The 18,616-nt window shown below is 32.0% G+C and overlaps 1 protein-coding gene across 2 annotated transcripts; it reads right to left on the bottom strand.

Annotated features, from left to right (window-relative positions):
• Positions 1 to 720: 720 nt before the first annotated feature.
• LOC144850702 (enhancer of mRNA-decapping protein 4-like) lies at positions 721 to 18,125 on the bottom strand. 2 transcript variants are annotated; one of them, XM_078708085.1, is made up of 24 exons: positions 17,956 to 18,125; positions 17,373 to 17,411; positions 16,985 to 17,052; positions 16,405 to 16,516; positions 15,894 to 15,993; positions 15,364 to 15,547; positions 14,757 to 14,919; positions 14,443 to 14,550; positions 13,836 to 14,029; positions 12,952 to 13,141; positions 12,288 to 12,462; positions 11,673 to 11,727; positions 11,202 to 11,296; positions 10,113 to 10,797; positions 9,476 to 9,586; positions 8,794 to 8,938; positions 8,248 to 8,443; positions 7,590 to 7,733; positions 7,109 to 7,224; positions 6,807 to 6,972; positions 4,762 to 4,948; positions 3,396 to 3,603; positions 2,764 to 2,927; positions 721 to 1,764 (listed from the first exon to the last, which is right to left on the bottom strand). In XM_078708085.1, exons 2-24 carry the CDS (start codon positions 17,373 to 17,375, stop codon positions 1,584 to 1,586), a joined length of 3,750 nt encoding a protein of 1,249 aa, XP_078564211.1. In that variant the 5' UTR covers positions 17,376 to 17,411; positions 17,956 to 18,125; the 3' UTR covers positions 721 to 1,583. The 2 variants fall into 2 exon arrangements, with proteins under 2 accessions (XP_078564211.1, XP_078564212.1); XM_078708086.1 differs by having other exon boundaries at positions 18,013 to 18,080.
• Between the last annotated feature and the right edge of the window lie 491 nt (positions 18,126 to 18,616).

The following is an 18,616-nucleotide window of genomic DNA, read 5'->3' as shown; positions in this document are numbered from 1 at the left end:
GTTATTGACTTCAACCAAAACTTGGATAAAAAAAAAATTTATTTACCTGAGAAAACTGGAATTTAAAGCAAAAAATTGTCAAATTGGCTGCCAGCCAATGGATTTTTGGTTGAATTTAACCATTTATTATGTTATTTTATAAGTGAAAACATTATTTTTTCCGTTTTTTTTCTACGGAAGTGATTAACTTTATTAAAACTACAAAATAACCTATTCAAAGTCTGATTTAATTAATCTTCATTTTTCATGTTTTTGGGGGACAATACATCTTTAACATTTTCCATTTAAATACTCAATTACTCTGAAATTAGTTACATGTTAATTAAATATACTGTTTTTAATCCTATTACATTTAATGTTAGCTTTGATGTAGTGTAAATACAAATTGTATCTTTTTTTAATCTAGATATTGAATTTGACTGAATTCAGCTGGTCTTCTGATGTGAACAATATGTTTTTATACCAATCAATTTTTGAAACCCTTTAAATATTTTTAATGGATTTAGCTTGTATTCTGATGAGAACCAGCTTGTAATACTATATTGTCTAAAAAGGTCATCAACACATTACTGTAAAATATTGATCATACTTGATGTTAAAAAATTACTTCATTTTTATTTTATTAACACCTTTAACGACAAAATAAAAAAATATATCTTTTATGATTGCATGTTTAAAAAAAAACATAAATTGAACAAAATAAAAAATTAAACTGAAAAATATATGTTCAAAATATTTATTCTTTTTTGAAAACTTGAATACAAAATCTATCAAAAAAAAGTAAATATATACAGAAAACTAAACTAAAAACGATTTTCATGTATCACATAAACTTTCTTAACTAATTTTGAACTGTTGTAGGTTATGTATTTGTTGTGGCAACTTTTGCTATGGTAATCGTTTTTGTCTCGTATCAATATTATATCAATTTCAATTAATTCTACCTATCTATCTAAAAATGCAGTATGGCCATTCAATACCTGCAATATGGTAATAAAGTACATTTTAAAAAACATGTATTTCAAAGAATAGGAATATATTTAAGGGTTAATTATTGATACCACGCCACGGTGATTAACAAAGCCATAAATATTGATAAAAGTCGAAGTATAAACAAAAATGGTTTTTATTATACAATAAAAAAGACATTATCGAAAATCGATTTTTCGTAACTGCATAAACAACAATTTATCTATTATTAGTAACTCGTTCTATTTTTTTGATTTCTGCTGTTAAAAAAACGTAGCTTTAAAAGTGAATCATTGATATGGATTAAGTTCCAGCAGATTTAATCTGCATTAAATCAAGTTTAATCTGTTCAACCTCAAGTTGTTATTTAAACGCGTTGTTAGCTACGGATGTTGCTACGGATGTTGCTATGGACATATGCTTAATAGCCCACCAGTGATATGCATAAAAACCTTGTAGAATTAATTAATATAAAAGTTGAGAATCCAATTCCACCGAGAAAGAAGTATTAATTATTGTTATTAAATATTTTTTTGTAAAACAGCAGTTTTTAGCGGGAGAGAAAAGGTTATCCAATTAGCTAAGAGCGAAATGGTTTAATCCATTTTAAACGCTCATTTTAAGATGGCCTGACCTTGCATCACTAACTTACGAATCGACTTTCTTAAGGGATGGCTACGATTCTTTTCCACAAACTCCGTTAAACGCTGGCACATCCCCGTGACGACGCCCGTGAGGTGTTCACGTGTGAGGTCATTGCCGGGGTCAATGGCCAGAACACACTCATCTAGGTACCTAAAGGCAGATTTAAACAAATATTAATTTGAAAAATTAACATTTAGGTAATTAAGTTAACATATTAATGTAAAATATGTTTTTAAAATTGAAACATACTGTTTTAAATATTAATAAAACTAATCTAATTAATAATTTCAACTTGTTTAATAAGGCAAATTATGTTTTTTTTTTAAATAAAAGGGTCGAAATTTATACATTTTAAAAAAAAATGTCCCTGTACTGACATTAATGGAATCAAACTATTCAAATAAAAATATGATTCATTTTTGTATTAAATATATTGTATTGATATTATACATTGATTTTTTATTTCACAAACAAGACATGTAATAAACAACACCCACATGGCCTTGCAGAGTATATACCCACATCATATTGCGTTAAAAGACATTTTTAATTAAATTGCAACTGAACAAAGCAAAATCCATCAGGCCACAGTAGTTTTATTACGCTCATTTACTTGTCGTTTTATTTTCGCTGCGACCTTGACAAAACGCATTACAAAATATACGAACGTGTGGAGTACGTATAATTATTTTAAATTGTAATTGCGTAAAAATGTTATTTTATTAGCAAAGGTTTTTCATATTAAAAACATCGCAATTGTTGATGGCATAAATATAGACAGGCACGCTTTTAATACGGCTTTAAAAACATCACAAGCTTTTTAAAGCCGTATTAAAAGCGTGCCTTATAATAAATGCAAGTTTGTTAATTCCGAAAAAAGTGTGCCGCATATCAATAAAATTGATATAAACCTAAAAACCAATAATGCATAAGCTCGAGCATAAACAACAAAAGGATAGCCGACAAAATTATGTAAACATAAAAACTACACAGATAATATGGAAGTGTGGCGCATATCAATAAAATTGATATAAACATATATATAAACAACAAAAGGATAGCCGACAAAATTATGTAAAATTGGCATAAACAGTACATAGATAATATGGATGAAATCTCCCCCCAAAAAATAAGTTAAAAATAACATACCTATATTTAATGTCCGTGTTGGTATCGAGTTCTTGTGACAGCTGTTGGAGTAAGGATAAGATGACCGGCTGGTCAACCGGACAAGGAGTTTGACCGAATAAATCTTCTGGACTGAATGACTTACAGGCAAATAATACTAACCGAAGATCAGATGCACTCAGAGCCTGAAAAATTATTTGTTTTTGTTTAAAACTTTTTTTTAAAAAGCTTTAATTAATTTCACTCAAAGAGTGGAGTATTTAGGGATCGTGTCAAATTATTCTACTGCAGTAACTGCATTTTTTAACACTTTAAGCAATGATTTTTCAAGCATTTTATTTTTTGGTAATTCTACACACTGTTTATTGCAGTTATTGCAGACTGTCTCATAAATTTCTAAGAAAAGTACTGTAGTTACTTGTTTGTATACTGCAGTAGATTAATATGGTCCGACTTAATGACTTGACTGCAAATTTATCATTTATAATTATTACGTGCATACAAATACTTTTTTTTCCTTCACTTTCAAAGGTTGTACTAATTTATATTACAAACTATTGTTGTCGTAGAACCATATGTATAGCAATATCGGATTTTACAAATGGTTAAAAACAAATAATTTATAATTTGTAAACAAATAAAAATATACATACCGTCTGGAACGCCTCATTTATTTGACCCTGACTGAGTTGTTGCGCAATCCTGCTCTGCGTTGCTTGAAGGTCAACCTGCGGGAGCGGAGTTTGCGACCGTATGGCGGCGCTAATGCTATCCTGCACGGTGGCCGAGTGATCCTGTAACGCTATCGTTAATTCTTCTTTTACAACTTCTTTTAGTTTAGTTACAATGTTTTTCTCCATGCTATAAATAAATTTGAATAATTTAAATAAATTTGAATAATTTAAATAAATTTGAATAATTTGAATAACATTGAATAATATAAATTTGAATAACATTGAATAATATAAATAAATTTGAATAATGATGATTTAAAGATGATAAATTATACCGTTTAACAATCAATCAATTTAGGTACAGTAGGTATAATTTGTATAATTATAATATATATAATACATATACAGTATACATGTACAGTAGGCATATAGACTCTAAACAGGCCAGTGATATATTGAAAATTAATTAATAAACAGTGAAACTGAGGGAAAAAGCTGATTTATTACAATTTTTTTTTTCTGAATTGAAAGATTTATCACACACCCACGTTACACTGCCAAGTATTCAGCCTATATGTTAATTAGCTTTATAGGAATAAAATGCAATTTTTATAAAGATTTTTCTCTAAATATATTTATTGTTGTAAGTACTGTAAGTATAAACAAACTGCCAAAATACAAGATCTAACCAAGTATAGATTTTTATGAAATTATTTTTACATCATTATTTGGATTTAAAAAATATAAATAAAATTCTCATCTAAAGGAAGTTAAGACTGCGATTCAGAAATCTCCTCAAGCGTTTATTTCAAAATTTTTCTAAACATATCGACATCATTTTTGCCGGCCATCACGAAACAATGAATAAAATAGTAAAAGGAACTCGAGAACTATATTTATTAATAGATAATCAATATTATATTATATGCTTTGCTAGACGTACATTGTTTTGATAATTGAGTTTGATATACCATTACCAGAATGATAATTACTATATGCCACAGGCATATATCAAATATTATGCTGTTATATAACATCAAAGTGCCACATGCACTTTATTTAAAATTATTTTGGAAAATATATCATTCAGTAATGGTTAGTTTTATCATTAGTTTCATTATTTTTATATTAAAAAGGTAAAGTTGCTTCAAGTCATTTTCGTAATCTTATGCAGAAATTTAAAAGTATATGTAATGTATAAAAAATTATAAAGTATAATGTATAAGAAATAATAAAGTATATGTAATAATACCCTATATCGCTGTTATATACAAATTGATCTTGGAATGGGCATATCTCCATGAATTCATATTCGTACTAAACAAGTTCAAATAAAACTACCAACCTTCCGACGACCTCTTCCAATTTCACGCCCATATCCTGGTGGATTAACGTTTTAGTATCTTCATGCAACTTAGCGGAAGTTTCCTTAAAACTGGCAACCATTGACTTCATCTCAGCTACGATCGGATCGCGGGCATCAACATGTTTTTGACGTAACTTTTGAAGTTGCGAATCCACATGTTGCAGATCTGTAATAACAAAATCATATTTTATTTAATTTTGCTTTCAATATTTTTTTTACTCAATTATGAGTGTGTTTTTCCATTAAAAATAAAAAAAAGTCCCAAACATCTAATCTAAAACACACCTACAGCATGCTAGTGGTTGGCAGGTGCACAAAATAGATTAACAGGCTAGTTTGTCCAGGGTAGTTATAGACCTTGATGCTTAAGTATAAATATAAAATTGTAGATGACGTTTTTACAATTATAAAACTGGATGAACTTAAATTTGTCGAACATTTCTGATAAATAAGTGAGCTACCTAACTTTAATATTCTAATCCTAATACAATATATTGTACTTTAATATGAATACAGTTGAGAAAATATGTGTAATGCTTTTAATATCTAGACCTATCCTACCACTACTAGTTGTACTAAAGTGTAATTTTTTTTATTTAAAGCAATTTATTCCAGTAAATCTTGGTCGTAAAACCGGTTTCAAGAGAAAACTGCACTCGACTTTTCCTCCCAGAAATATTAATATACAACTATATTCTTAGAAGAAGTAATATATTCATCAAAAATATATTTCACAAGATTATTGGAATATTTAATTTAAAAAAAATTGTGAACGTGATGTCCAATAACTATAAAATTATAATTACATACTACATTAAAAAAATTAACAGAAAAAAATGTATACAAACTTAATTATATTCAACAGTATAATAACTGTATATAATTTGATTACGAAAAGGAAAAAAAAACCCACCAGTTTCCAATTAAAAAACGTATTCACTGTTCCCATTTAACTGGACTAGTTACTGGCCCACTTGGCCAACAATTTCAGTGAACTAAATGTACCTGCCATGTTAAAGGGACATTGTCAAAATTCTACTGCAGTTACTGCAGTAATTACATCTTGCAGTTACTGCAGTAATTACATGTTATTTAGCAATGTTATTTTATAACACTGTTTATTACAATGACTGCTTCATATACTTCTACTGAAACAAACTAAAATCATATCATTGCAAGAAAAAAAGTACTGTAGTTACTGCAGGAACTGCAGTAGAATATTTGTCATGGTTTTTCTTAAGCTCTGTTTACACTATCAAACTTTATGTGACAAAAAAATGTGATGTGCCCATATATGGACATGATGATGTCATATCATTACCATATTTGGGCATATCACTACCATATTTGAGCACATCACACTTTTTTTGTCAAACTAGTTTGATAGTGTAGACAGAGCTTTAATGAACGAATGATAATGTTGCAATAATCAGACTATATATATTCCAAGGTATCATTTCTTACAATTTCAAACAATTGTGAACAATTTACTGCAGTAATAGATTAATAACCGCATTAAAAGCACTTGTGCATTACTCGCGGACAATAAAATCCACAAATGCCATGACGATAAAATTAACAGTACGCTATGACAGATTAAAACACTTAAAACCATCAATTATTTCGGTAAGGTCAGCGTTTAGTATAAGTAACTCTTAGTTAATAAAGATAAATTATGTTATATAATTACGATGTAATAAGTAGAAATACATCGGTTAAAGCTTTTTACTAAATAATAAATTGCGTAATGATGAAGGTTAATTCCTATCGTAAAAAGTAGCATTTTAAACGATTGCGCGGTAAGTAACAAATCTTGAAACAAGAATCTTTTAATACAGAAAAATTAATCTTACTATTGTGATGGATGGACTTATGATTGGAACCAGGGATGACCAAATACAGTTTATTATTTTTGCACTTTTTAAAAACCTTTTAACTTTTTCAACTGCAAATTAGTTTAATACTTTTTTACGATTTTTACTGTACAGTGCATTGAGATTTAAGCATTATATATAAGAACTTACATTCTCGGGTTCCCGATTCAAAAGCTGCGTTGACTTGCGACAACATGTTCTGACAACTACGTTCAAACGCCGGTAGAATGGACGAGTGGAAAGCATCCCGATATGTTGATTGTATCGTGTTTGATAACGTATTAGCGGCTGCCTGACCCATGGCTTCCGTCGTTGACTGTAAGGTCAAAAATTTAACAATAAAAAAAAATGCGTTTTAAAAACAATTTATTTGCACACTCTCCAGTTAATCATATTCTTTTTGATACTTTAGATTTGCACTACTGACCAATTTATTTATATTCTTTACTTACCCGTGACTTGACCAGTTTAGATATATTCTCTTTCATGATGTCATTAGTGGCCGTAATTTTTTGACTGACCGTTTCATGTAATCGGTCACCGAGTGGCTGAACCATTTTCTCAATTTCTAAAAAGTAAATCATAAGTATCTCAAATATCATTTACAAGTTTGAAAAATGATTATTCCAATAACGTTAGGACAATATTTTTCATGTTATTTTTGTATGTTTTTTTAAAAATATTTTATACGCATCCAACAGCGAGCAACTTGCCAATTACAGGATGAATAAACTATTTCATAATTTATCGTGCTTATAAACTAAGTCTCGTTTGAGGCTTAGGGAGTGGAGTATGAAAGTCATGAGTTACAACCCTGGCATTAGGTCGGGATTGAACCCTGGCACTAAGTCAGGATTGAACCCTGGACCTTGGGATTGGAAGGCAAGCATGTTAACCACCAAGCTACAGCGCCACTACTTTTTATTGACTTACGTGGCATTACATGTTGCTGTATTTCCGTCTTTACCGTCTTATCCAACTTTGTCGTTACAGATTGCCGTAATGTATGTGAAATATTGTCCATTAATTTATCCTGTTTTTGTTTGTCCTCTTGCTGCGCTAACTTTGATCTCTGACCTTTGACCTTATTAAGAATTTAACCATCAAAATAGATTTATTTTTTTTTTAAAACCATCAATACTATACTTGATTTCAGCGCCATTGTAATTCTTTTAGTATTAATATATTTCTTTATTTTTTTAATACACACATTCAAAGTTACTAAATCCTAATTCCATACGGTCAGACTAACTGCCTATGTATTATATTCATAACCAACCTAACTGGCGCCCATATAGTGCTACAGTAGGCCATTTTGAAAATGGCATTTTGGGATTGGAAGACGAGCCACTAAAATATACAATTAAACATTGTGTTATGATTCTAGGAAATAAGTAGGCAGCCTGATATTTAATTAAATCATCCTAGGCTTAGCACCTGGGCCACTACTTAAGTAGATTACACCCCATGATACATCGTCAAGTGTAGACAACAGTTAGGCCTAGCCAACATTTGATTGTTTTAACATGTTCACAGTGCGGAATTTGAACTTTCAACTGACTGTACAAAGCAAACAGAAAAGAAAGGATACGTTCTGACTCGGCATGTTTGGTAAACAAATTCTCAACCTTTGAACTTAGTCCTTTTTCTAATTTATCTATTCTAGATTTTAAAGATTGGTTGATGCTATTAGATAGTTGATTTCTGTTCATCTCCTTCCTCAGTTGACTCATCTCCTCTTGTTGTTTATCTAATCTCTCTGTTATTTCTTTTAATCCATCCGTGATCTGAGGAAAAGAGATGTTTCCACTGTAAATACGGTGATGAGATAACCAATGTCGATCCACATATTGTAAAATAAACGCAAAAAATAAAAATCAACTAAAAACCTCGTAAAATATTATTATATGTTTTCATTAAATTTTAATGAAAGCCAAATTTTCTATGATAAAACTTTGCAGTTTTGAATAAACCGAATGCTGAAAAATGTGACAGCTTCTGTGTTTGAGACTTTTGTTTACTTCCCGCAATTAAATAATCCTACAAGTTCATGTATATTGTTACCGAAAATGTTTGCAATTATGAAAAAATTATATAAAAAAAAAATGAAAAAGATATGAGAAACAAAGTAACTCACGCTGCTTAGATCCACAATAGGATTGTCGAGCACCTGTAGCGACCTTCTAACCAAAACTTTCGGGGAGGCATGTTTGCGCTTCTCTTTTTTAAGACGCCCTAATAAGGACTGATCCTTACTTGACGACGATACATCAGCATCAGAACTGTACAAAAAGAAAGCTTAGTTTATTACAATTCTAACTTTACAATTCTACTGCAGTTACTGCAGTAACTAAATTTGCTTTCTGTTGATGAGTCAGTCACTGCAATAAACAGTGTGTATGATTAACTAAAAAAAGTTTGCTAAATAATTGCATAAAATAGTTACTGCAGTAAATTTAAAATGGCCCTAAACTATTGTATTAATAATTAACATTACAAATAACAATTTATCATGGGTTGGCCAAAATAAAGCATTCAGTAATTTACAGTTATACTGAACATTATAAGCAAATCTACACTATCAAACTTTATGTGACATAAAAATGTGTTGTGCGCGATATATGAAAATGATGTCATATCACTAGTAGTCTACCATATTTGGGCATATCACTACCATATATGGTTACTTCACATTTGTTTTGTCAAAGCAGTTTGATCCTGTATATGGTTAAATCACACTTGTTTTGTCAAAGTAGTTTGATAGTGTGGACAGAGCTTAAAGGTTTCACAAATAAGCTCATGGGCTTGTTGATTATTACCTGGTTTCATTTCCCTCATGGTCATTCACATGCATAGTGCTAGAGTCCTGTCCCTCATCCATCGTTGATTCAAAATCATCTTGCGGAAACTTATCTAAACTTTCAGATTTTCTAGCATAAAACAAATATACACAAAAATGATGCATACATATAAGTATTAAGCTCTGTCTACACTATCAAACTTTATGTGACAACAAATGTGATGGGCACACATATGGACATGATGATGTCATATCACTACCATATTTATGCATATCACTACCATATTTGGGCACATTACACTTTTTATTCAAACTAGTTTGATAATGTAGACAGAGCTATATTCATGCTTAAATTCTGGCGTCGAATCATAAAAGGTAAAAAAATTGGAAATCCCACATGGGTTGGGTTAACAATGTTTTCTAAAAAAAAATTTTTTTTTTTGAAAAAGTAGTATCAACATTTCAGACCTTGATTCCAGAGTGTTTACAGTTTATAAATGCTGGGTTGGGCCCTAAAATTAATTTATTTTTAACTGTAATTTTAGAGGATCTATACATTCCAAGAGGTTACAACAACATGATTATGACCACATTACAATATCACCAAGCACTCAAGTGAAAGCAACACATACTCAGAATCGATGTCTTATACTTACAGCTCAACAGCTGGTTTCTCTTCAGCATCTGGTACTTCCATCTTCTCCTCCTCGGGCTCCGCAAAATCAGCAGTGTCACTTTCATCTTTCAACTGTCCATCTACAACTGGTGTTGTTTCATTGTTTATATCGACCTCCGACGCAATGTCCTGACCAAGTATCGTAGCCACTTCAGCACTTGAATCTGACAACCTCTTTTCAAGAAGTCTTGATTTACTTCCGACGCCCGATCTTGAGCTCACTGGTGTGCCATCGTAGTCAACTGGTGATACAGGCAGTGGCAACGAAGATGGCGTCAACAGAGAAGCAGATTCTGGTGTTGGTTGTAGAGACGAAGGAGTCATTGTATGGGAACTCTCCGGCGTCATGATTCTTGTTGTGTCGGAGGATGTCCTGGAGCTTAAAAGGTCATCGATGGAGCTGTTGATGGCTGTTACTTGTGTAAAGCTGCTGGTGCTGGAGACACTGTCACCAGTGGCAGAATGTCGAGCACCCTTCATGAAATCCTGTGGTGTCATTAAGACTGGTTGGCCACCAGAACGGGCAGACTCCGACGTAAAAGATGCAGTGGTAGAATTTGAAGGCGTCGCGTGCTGATTGGCAGTTGATTCTTGTTCTCCTTGTGAGGTATCGGCATCAATTGACTGGTCTAAGAAGCTCATGTCAGACAAGCCATCATGTAGAGCTGTCAATGAAAATTTAATGTAATCAATTTATTCAAACTTAAGGTACGTCCACACAGAGCCAGGATTTGATTTGGTGCTAGAGAAAACTCTGGGCCATGATCCATTTTTTTGGGCTCTGCAACATTAACACATTTCTAAAGCTGTGTCTACACTATCAAACTTTATGGACATGATGTCATATCACTATCATATTTGGGCATATTACTACCATATTTGGGCACATCACATTTTTTTTGTGTAACTAGTTTGATAGTGTAGACAGAGCATTAGAAAAAAAGAACTACACCGATGTTTTTTCCGGGCATCAGACCAGAATCCGTGCTCAGTGTGAACACAGCCTCACTACTATGTAAATATTTTAATCATTTTTTTAATCATTAAAATTGAAAGTTGACAAACTCACCAGTATCATCTTGCGACAACGAGCTTATAGATTCACACACAGACTGCTCTACTGACGACTGTGGTTGGAACCGAATTTGAAATTCTTGCAAAGATCTTAAAAAAAAAAAAAAAAATTCAATTAAATTTTAAGCACAATATTTTTGCAACGAGTATAGTACTACACCTAAAAATGTATTAGGTATCTGACATATTAGTGGTTCAAGAGGCTATGCAAGGCTCAATAACATCGCACCCTCCCCCACCCTCAATTTCTTTAAAATGACTTACAGACAGGGATTATAATACAAGCATTCGTTTTAGTACAGGTCTGCTAAGAAAAACAAACCAGTAAAATTGATGGTCAGTCAAATTAAATTCAGGCCATGAGTTAAAATTCCGGTTATTTGCTTGGTAGGTCTGGTAAAAATAATAATAATAATGACCTGATTATGTTGAGAAAAAAATATATGCTAAAATTTAAATGACTTACTTAGTGTGAACACAATACATTTTGACAACTGTACCAATCACGCTTTCCATTTCTCCTACCAAAAAAAAAACCATACATAAGATTTTTTACCTTATATTAATATGTACCGGTCTTCGAAACCACAGATTCTGGGTGTAAATCCTGTATGTTCATATCAAAGATTTTTTATAAAATTATTGAAATCGAGGTTTTGTTGTATGTATCTAGTGTACAGTATGTTTGTACCCTCTTTTGAAGGGACACCCCTATTAAGTGACACTTTGTTGATCCCAAATGTGTTCCTTCAATAGAGGTTTTTACTGTAATAATTGTGCTAAATTTCCAAAAATAATTTAAATGTTTGTTTATGTTTTCGTCAATTTTACTGTGATATTGTATTTTAATGTTCTTTGTAATTTATTTGTGATTTTACTTTAAAATGCATTGAGATTTAATAACGCAATACGCTTTATAAAGCTCTATCTACAAACAAACTAGTGTGATGTGCCCAAATATGGTAGTGATATGCCCAAATATGGTAGTGATATGACATCATCATGTCCATATAAGGGCACATCACACTTTTTTGTCACATAAAGTTAGATAGTGTGGACAGAGCTTAAATAAACAATATACCTGATAAATATGTTTCCTCATTGTTGTCGTACTCAGCCGTATGTTTGAGTTTTTTCTTGCTGGCGTCCACTACATAAAAACTAAGCATGGGTTGAGTGAGTAGGAACTCGGACACAGAACTGATGTGAGCCGTTCCTTTCTCATCATTTTGATGAACTTGCAGAATATATAATACCTAATCAAAATATAGAAGATATGGTAATATTACAGGCAGGATTGTACAGAGGTACCAATTTTTTAAAACACACCCAAAAAAGATAGGGCACTATAAATTAAATGTATAAAACTAAATCGGATGCTATTCTAAAAAAAAAAGTGTGATGTGCCCAAATATGGTAGTGTTATGACATCATCGTATCCATATATGATTATGAACATTTTATGACACATAAAGTTTGATAGTGTAGACAGAGCTTAAGGCATTGGCATCCTTAGTATGGGAATGCCAGCTGCTATTCAGATGAGGGAAGAATGGAAAATATGTTGGGGAATGCATTTTTTACCTTTTTAGAATCTAAATAATATATTTTTCCATATTAAAAAAACAATCACGAGAAATGGCATATTAATGGGAGGGAAGAAAAGGACTCAAAATATCTGAGATCTCCCAGGAGACTTGGTCAGTTGGCTTTCACACATTCTTACATTTTACGAATCTGCTTACCTTTCGTTTAATATCAGACATAACGATATACGACGCTGTTAGGTCTAGTTTTGCTTTCAGGCTAGGGTACGGTTGCGGTGTCGGGCTGGAGAACATAACTGTTTGTAAACACGTCCAAGTGACTGTACACCACATTTTTAACTCGCTGTTTTGGTTGGCGCCAGTTATCAGAAATCGCCAGAAATGAACACTAGATGAAAACAACAAATTAAAAATATTTATAGCTACAGAACAAATGTACAAACGTCCATTAATTTTAAGATATTTAGAATATCAATTATGACGGGTGATATTTTGTTACCTCCATGAATTTTTAGCTGAATGTTTTTAAACATGTTATTAACCATTTGAATATTCTAATTTATTTTTTATGGAAATTAAAAAAAACATTAAAACATACAAAAATGTAATCATTTAATACATAATTTCTGCCTTGAACACTTAGCTTTCAATTTGCGATGACTGACGATCTACAAACAAGCTAGCTATTGTCAATTCATATTTTTTTTTTTGGACCATATTTAATGAGGGTGATCCATCCAGCAATTGCTGATCATTAGAGACCCTCAGAGGTTCACAAGACAAACATATACACAAGATGCTCTACATAAACAAAGTCTTATTACAAGTCTTTGGGAGTGGAGTTGTAATTTTGTCCTGAGAAAAAATCCTGACATGTGACGGGACTTGAACCCAGGATCCTTGGAGTGGTAGCCAAGCATCATAACCACCAAGCCACAATTGCGCGCATGCGTAAATTTGGGACACGCTACTTAGACATTGTTTTGGTGGTTTATAGGTTGAGACAACTAACGAAACATAATACCTAGGTAGGTAGGTCATAGCAAATCAAAAGCTTTAAAATAAAACTAGTGTCAACGTACTTAGGATCTTGGAACTTATGATTGTCACAGAATAGAATAGTTGAGATGGGTTTTCCACCGTGAGGTACCCACTGGTGTAACCGTCTGGGAGGATCAGTACCCTCCCAGTATATCTGCCAAAATTTGACACTGCCGTCCACACTAGCGGTTGCTAACACAGATGCATCAGGTGCTACTGCTACATCAGTAATTGGCTACAAAGAAAAATAAATAATTATTTCACTTAAAATAAAAATATGCATGTTTTATACTATAACATTATTTTGAGCTAAATAAATTTTGTAATATTACTACTAATTATTAATTAATAATATATTTTTTGTAATAATAGTAAATACTATTAAGCTCTGTCTACAATATCAAACTTTGTGACAAAAAAATGTAATGAGTCCATATATGGACATGATGATGTCATATCACTACCATATTTGGGCATATCACTACCATATCACAACCATATTTGGGCATATCACAACCATATTTGGGCATATCACAACCATATTTGGGCATATCACAACCATATTTGGGCACATCACAACCATATTTGGGCACATCACCCTTTTTTTGACAAAAATAGTGTAGACAAAGCTTTATAATGATGTTTTACCAATGTGTGTCCATCTCGTACTGTTATCACCCCTTCTGTAACATCGTACACTGGTGTTGGGTCACTGCCATACTTGTCCGCAATAACATCAATATCCCACACTTCTGCCTGCAAGGACAAAATGCAAAATATTATAATTATATACATATTCAATCTTAGCTTAAGACCGGTTTGACCAATCATAACACATGATGGGTTTAATATCCAAACTGTGATTGGTCAATTGCGTAGAAAGTATAAGTTACTCAACATAATATAATATGTACTGATCAGAGTATGTCCATGTTTAAACTTTGTTGTTGTTCGGTACTTACAACGTTATCATGAGTAAGAGCCAGGATTCTACCGCCCTCATCTGTTGAAATCGTTGAGCCAGTTTCGCTTGGCGTATCTGGAATACACAGGCACCAGACGACCCGGTGGAACTCACTGCTAACGTTACTGCCGGCTTGCGTTATATTTACTTTAAGTTCATGTCTGAGATTTCAGTTAAGTTTATCATAGTATAAAATAATGGACTATTTATAACAATAGTATTATAAAATGTTTAGTTTTATTTATTAGAGTAATGTTAGAATGTTTTACTTTATCGTTTTGATTTAGCTTTTTGCTTATTTTATTTGAATCTCCATTGAGATCCAGCGACTGATACCCACAGCATTGTCATTTTTTCTGTGCTTATTTTATTTGAATCTCCATTGAGATCCAGCGACTGATACCCACAGCATTGTCATTTTTTCTGTGCTTATTTTATTTTGTATCTCCATTGAGATCCAGCGACTGATACCCACAGCATTGTCATTTATTCAGTGCTTATTTGTATTTTTTGAGATCCACCCACTGATACCCTCAGAATTGTCAATAAATTATTTTTCCATTTAATATCAAAATATATATACTAGAAATGATTTCAAAGGATACTGTATCTTATCATTAACTTCCTGTAGCTCATACACAGTTACATTTCCCAACTTGTCAATACATGCTAATATGTTGGAGTTTGTGTGCGCAAACGCCAGGTCAGACACGACGTCAACAAATCCTTTGATCAGAGAACGAGTTGATGTCTTGCGATTTAAAATGCGAACACCATAACCAGAGCTAACTGAAAAAGACAGGAAATATATGTCATGATATAATACATTCATACGGTTTGAACCTGTAAAGATTTTGTGGCTATGTTTTGAGACGCCCAAATATGGTAGTGATATGCTCAAATATGGTAGTGATATGACATCATCATGTCCATATATGGGCACATCACATTTTTTTGTCATATAAAATATGATAGTGGAGACGAGGCTTTAAGCTCTGTCTACACTAGTTTGACACAAAAAGTGTGATGTGCCCATATATGGTAGTGATATGCTCAAATATGGTAGTGATATAACATCATCATGTCCATATATGGGCACACCACATTTTTTGGGTCACATTATAGTTTTACTTACTTTTGAGTACATAAGCTACATAATTACTACTGACTGCTATGAGGTTTCCTATGTAATATTTGTGTTCCCAATCATAGTTCACTACAGGAGTTATTTTCACCTTTAAAAAAATTACCAAATAACATGTTAAAATAATATACTCAACTCATGGCCAGCTCTTTATTTGTCACGTTGTATTTTAAAAATTATTATAACAAAACAGCCAAGGAATAAATAGACAGCACAGTAATTACAAGATTTCTGAAGTTGTGTTAATTCATTGTGTGCATGCTGGGAAGGTAGAACGTGTTTTCTCACACCTTAGCTTGACACAGCTTTGGTTGGTTCTACGACATATTAATTGACCTGACCTGACATTTCAAGGTCAATGCAAATCAAAACCACCCAATTTGAGCCTCATACACCAATCAAACCAAAAAAAGGTTTAATTTGTTATCAGTGACCATTATAAGCAAATTTCTGAGTCGTTTTAGCAAATTGTTTAATTCCAAGACGAATTGATATGACTTACCTTACTACTGCCTGGAGTGTTCACATCAATAGACGAGCTGTCACTTGATACAATGTGAACCTCTCTGCCATACACTGGATATGAATCACTAGTGTCATCACCAGTTAAATGTCTACATAAACACAAACAAACATCAAAACATTTATTTTGCCGCACTTCAGCAATCGATTATTCCAAAGTTATTCTTAATATTCGAACTTTTTTGAGTTTTTACCACTTTTTATATAATTTTAGCATCAGGAAAAAGAATTTTACTTCTGAATTTCCAAAAGTGACAATAAATATATATCTTGTATCTTTTTTTTCTTTTTTGCACGAGGATTTGGAAAAAAAAAACTATACACGAAAAACAAATTAATTTATATATTATATTAACGTATATTTCATTTAAAATTAAATGGACAGAATTAATCAGGGACCACCTTTATTAATGGGACACATTAACATGAAAAGAATGATGGGAAATACTGTATATGTTTTAAGACCACAGTTAACCGAACCCCTATTGAGGGGACACTTTGGTGGGTCCCAAAGGTGTCCCCTTAATAGGGGTTCTACTGTATCGGTGTAGGCTATTTACATTTCTTGTTTAGTCTTCATGAGCAGTGTAGCATCTAGGAGGGTAGCATCTCCTCTGCCGTTGGAAGCCTGCAAAATAAGATATAATTACATTATTTACATATTGTACATATTTTGACAGTAAAACTCTTCATAACAAAATGTTTCCATCTTCTTTCAACTAAAAGTCGTGGTTAGTCATGTCTGTCGGGTTACATTCTTTAGTCGCCGTACAGATAGGCTGCTACAGTACATCAGTACTTCTGTGAGTGACAAGAACGCTAGTTGGTCATACCGTTCTGTCAGTACCGTTTTGATTTTACGATCATTCGGGAAACCACCTCACAACAATTAACTAACTTCCTTTCTATTTAAAGCTCATAATATTAGTTAAGTTTAATTTTACTTACCATTATTAACACTTTTAAGTTAGTTTTCTAGAAAAAATACTGCAATGGTAAAAACAAGTTATTATAATATTATATATTTATTTTAATTTATTAAATCAAATAAAAAGTAAATTAGTTATTTACAACATCTTATTATTAATATTATAGCACATTGTATCCCATCATCATCAATTATGGTGAATACATGAATAGGCCTGTCGACTACACAGACTTCATATTACAAACTTTTTCAAAAATGTTTATTTTATTAATATTAAATTAAATAAAAAATATTCTATTTTGCCATTTAATTATAATAAAGAGTCAATACTTCTAATTAACTAAGACTAGTATTTAGTAATATCACACAAATATACATTATTGGGTATACCAAATGCTTAAAATTAAGGCTTGTTAAATATCTAGGCCTAGGCCCTAGAGTCTCGCCATTACTACAGGAACCCCAAAAAGATGATACCGATACGATACGATAGCTTCCCGCACAGACAAAATTTTTTTTTTGTAGGACTAGCCTAGGCCCTAGCTAGTAGGCCTAGGCTAGCCAAAAGCTTTTTATTAATCACAATCTCATCGACGATATTACCTATAGCGCTTGGATCCTATTTAAACATTTGTATAGATTAAGAAACAGTAAAATTACAATATAGAACGTCTACTTCTTAACGCTTCTAGCCATCATCAGGTCTCTCGCTAACTCTCCTCGCGTGTTTTTTTCTCAATTTCTAGCTCGCCATAACCTGACCTTCCAAGTCTTTCAAACTATAAATAAATATATTTTATAAATATATATTTATCTTCAATTTTTATGAAACAAATAAATGTTTAAATTGTAAAATTATTAAGCAAATTGTTATTACAAATTTGAATAAAATTTATATTGATAATTTCTTACTCACGTATCAGTATAATTTGATCGAGCCATAACATGGCAGCCTACACAAATGTGCAGCGTTTACGACATTCAACTCCTTGAATCTCAAAAGTCACGTGACATACACCCCTACATCTTGTATCTTTTTTCGATTCGATCATTTTTGTACTTAAAGCTTAAAGATGTATTGTCCCCCAAACACATGAAAAATGAAGATTAATGAAAAAGAATTTGAATAGACCATTTTGCAGTTTAATCAAGTTAATCACTTTCGTAAAAGAAAAACACTTTAAAAATGATGTTTTCACTTATAAAAAACAAACGATTTAATAAAAAATAAAATTCAACCAAAAACCCATTGAATTCTAGTCAA

This window comes from Antedon bifida, chromosome 8, assembly GCF_963402885.1.
Source record: "Antedon bifida chromosome 8, ecAntBifi1.1, whole genome shotgun sequence".
Taxonomy (NCBI): Eukaryota; Metazoa; Echinodermata; class Crinoidea; order Comatulida; family Antedonidae; genus Antedon; species Antedon bifida.
The sequence above is the reverse complement of the archived record's forward strand: the minus strand, read 5'-3'. Positions and strand labels throughout refer to the sequence as shown.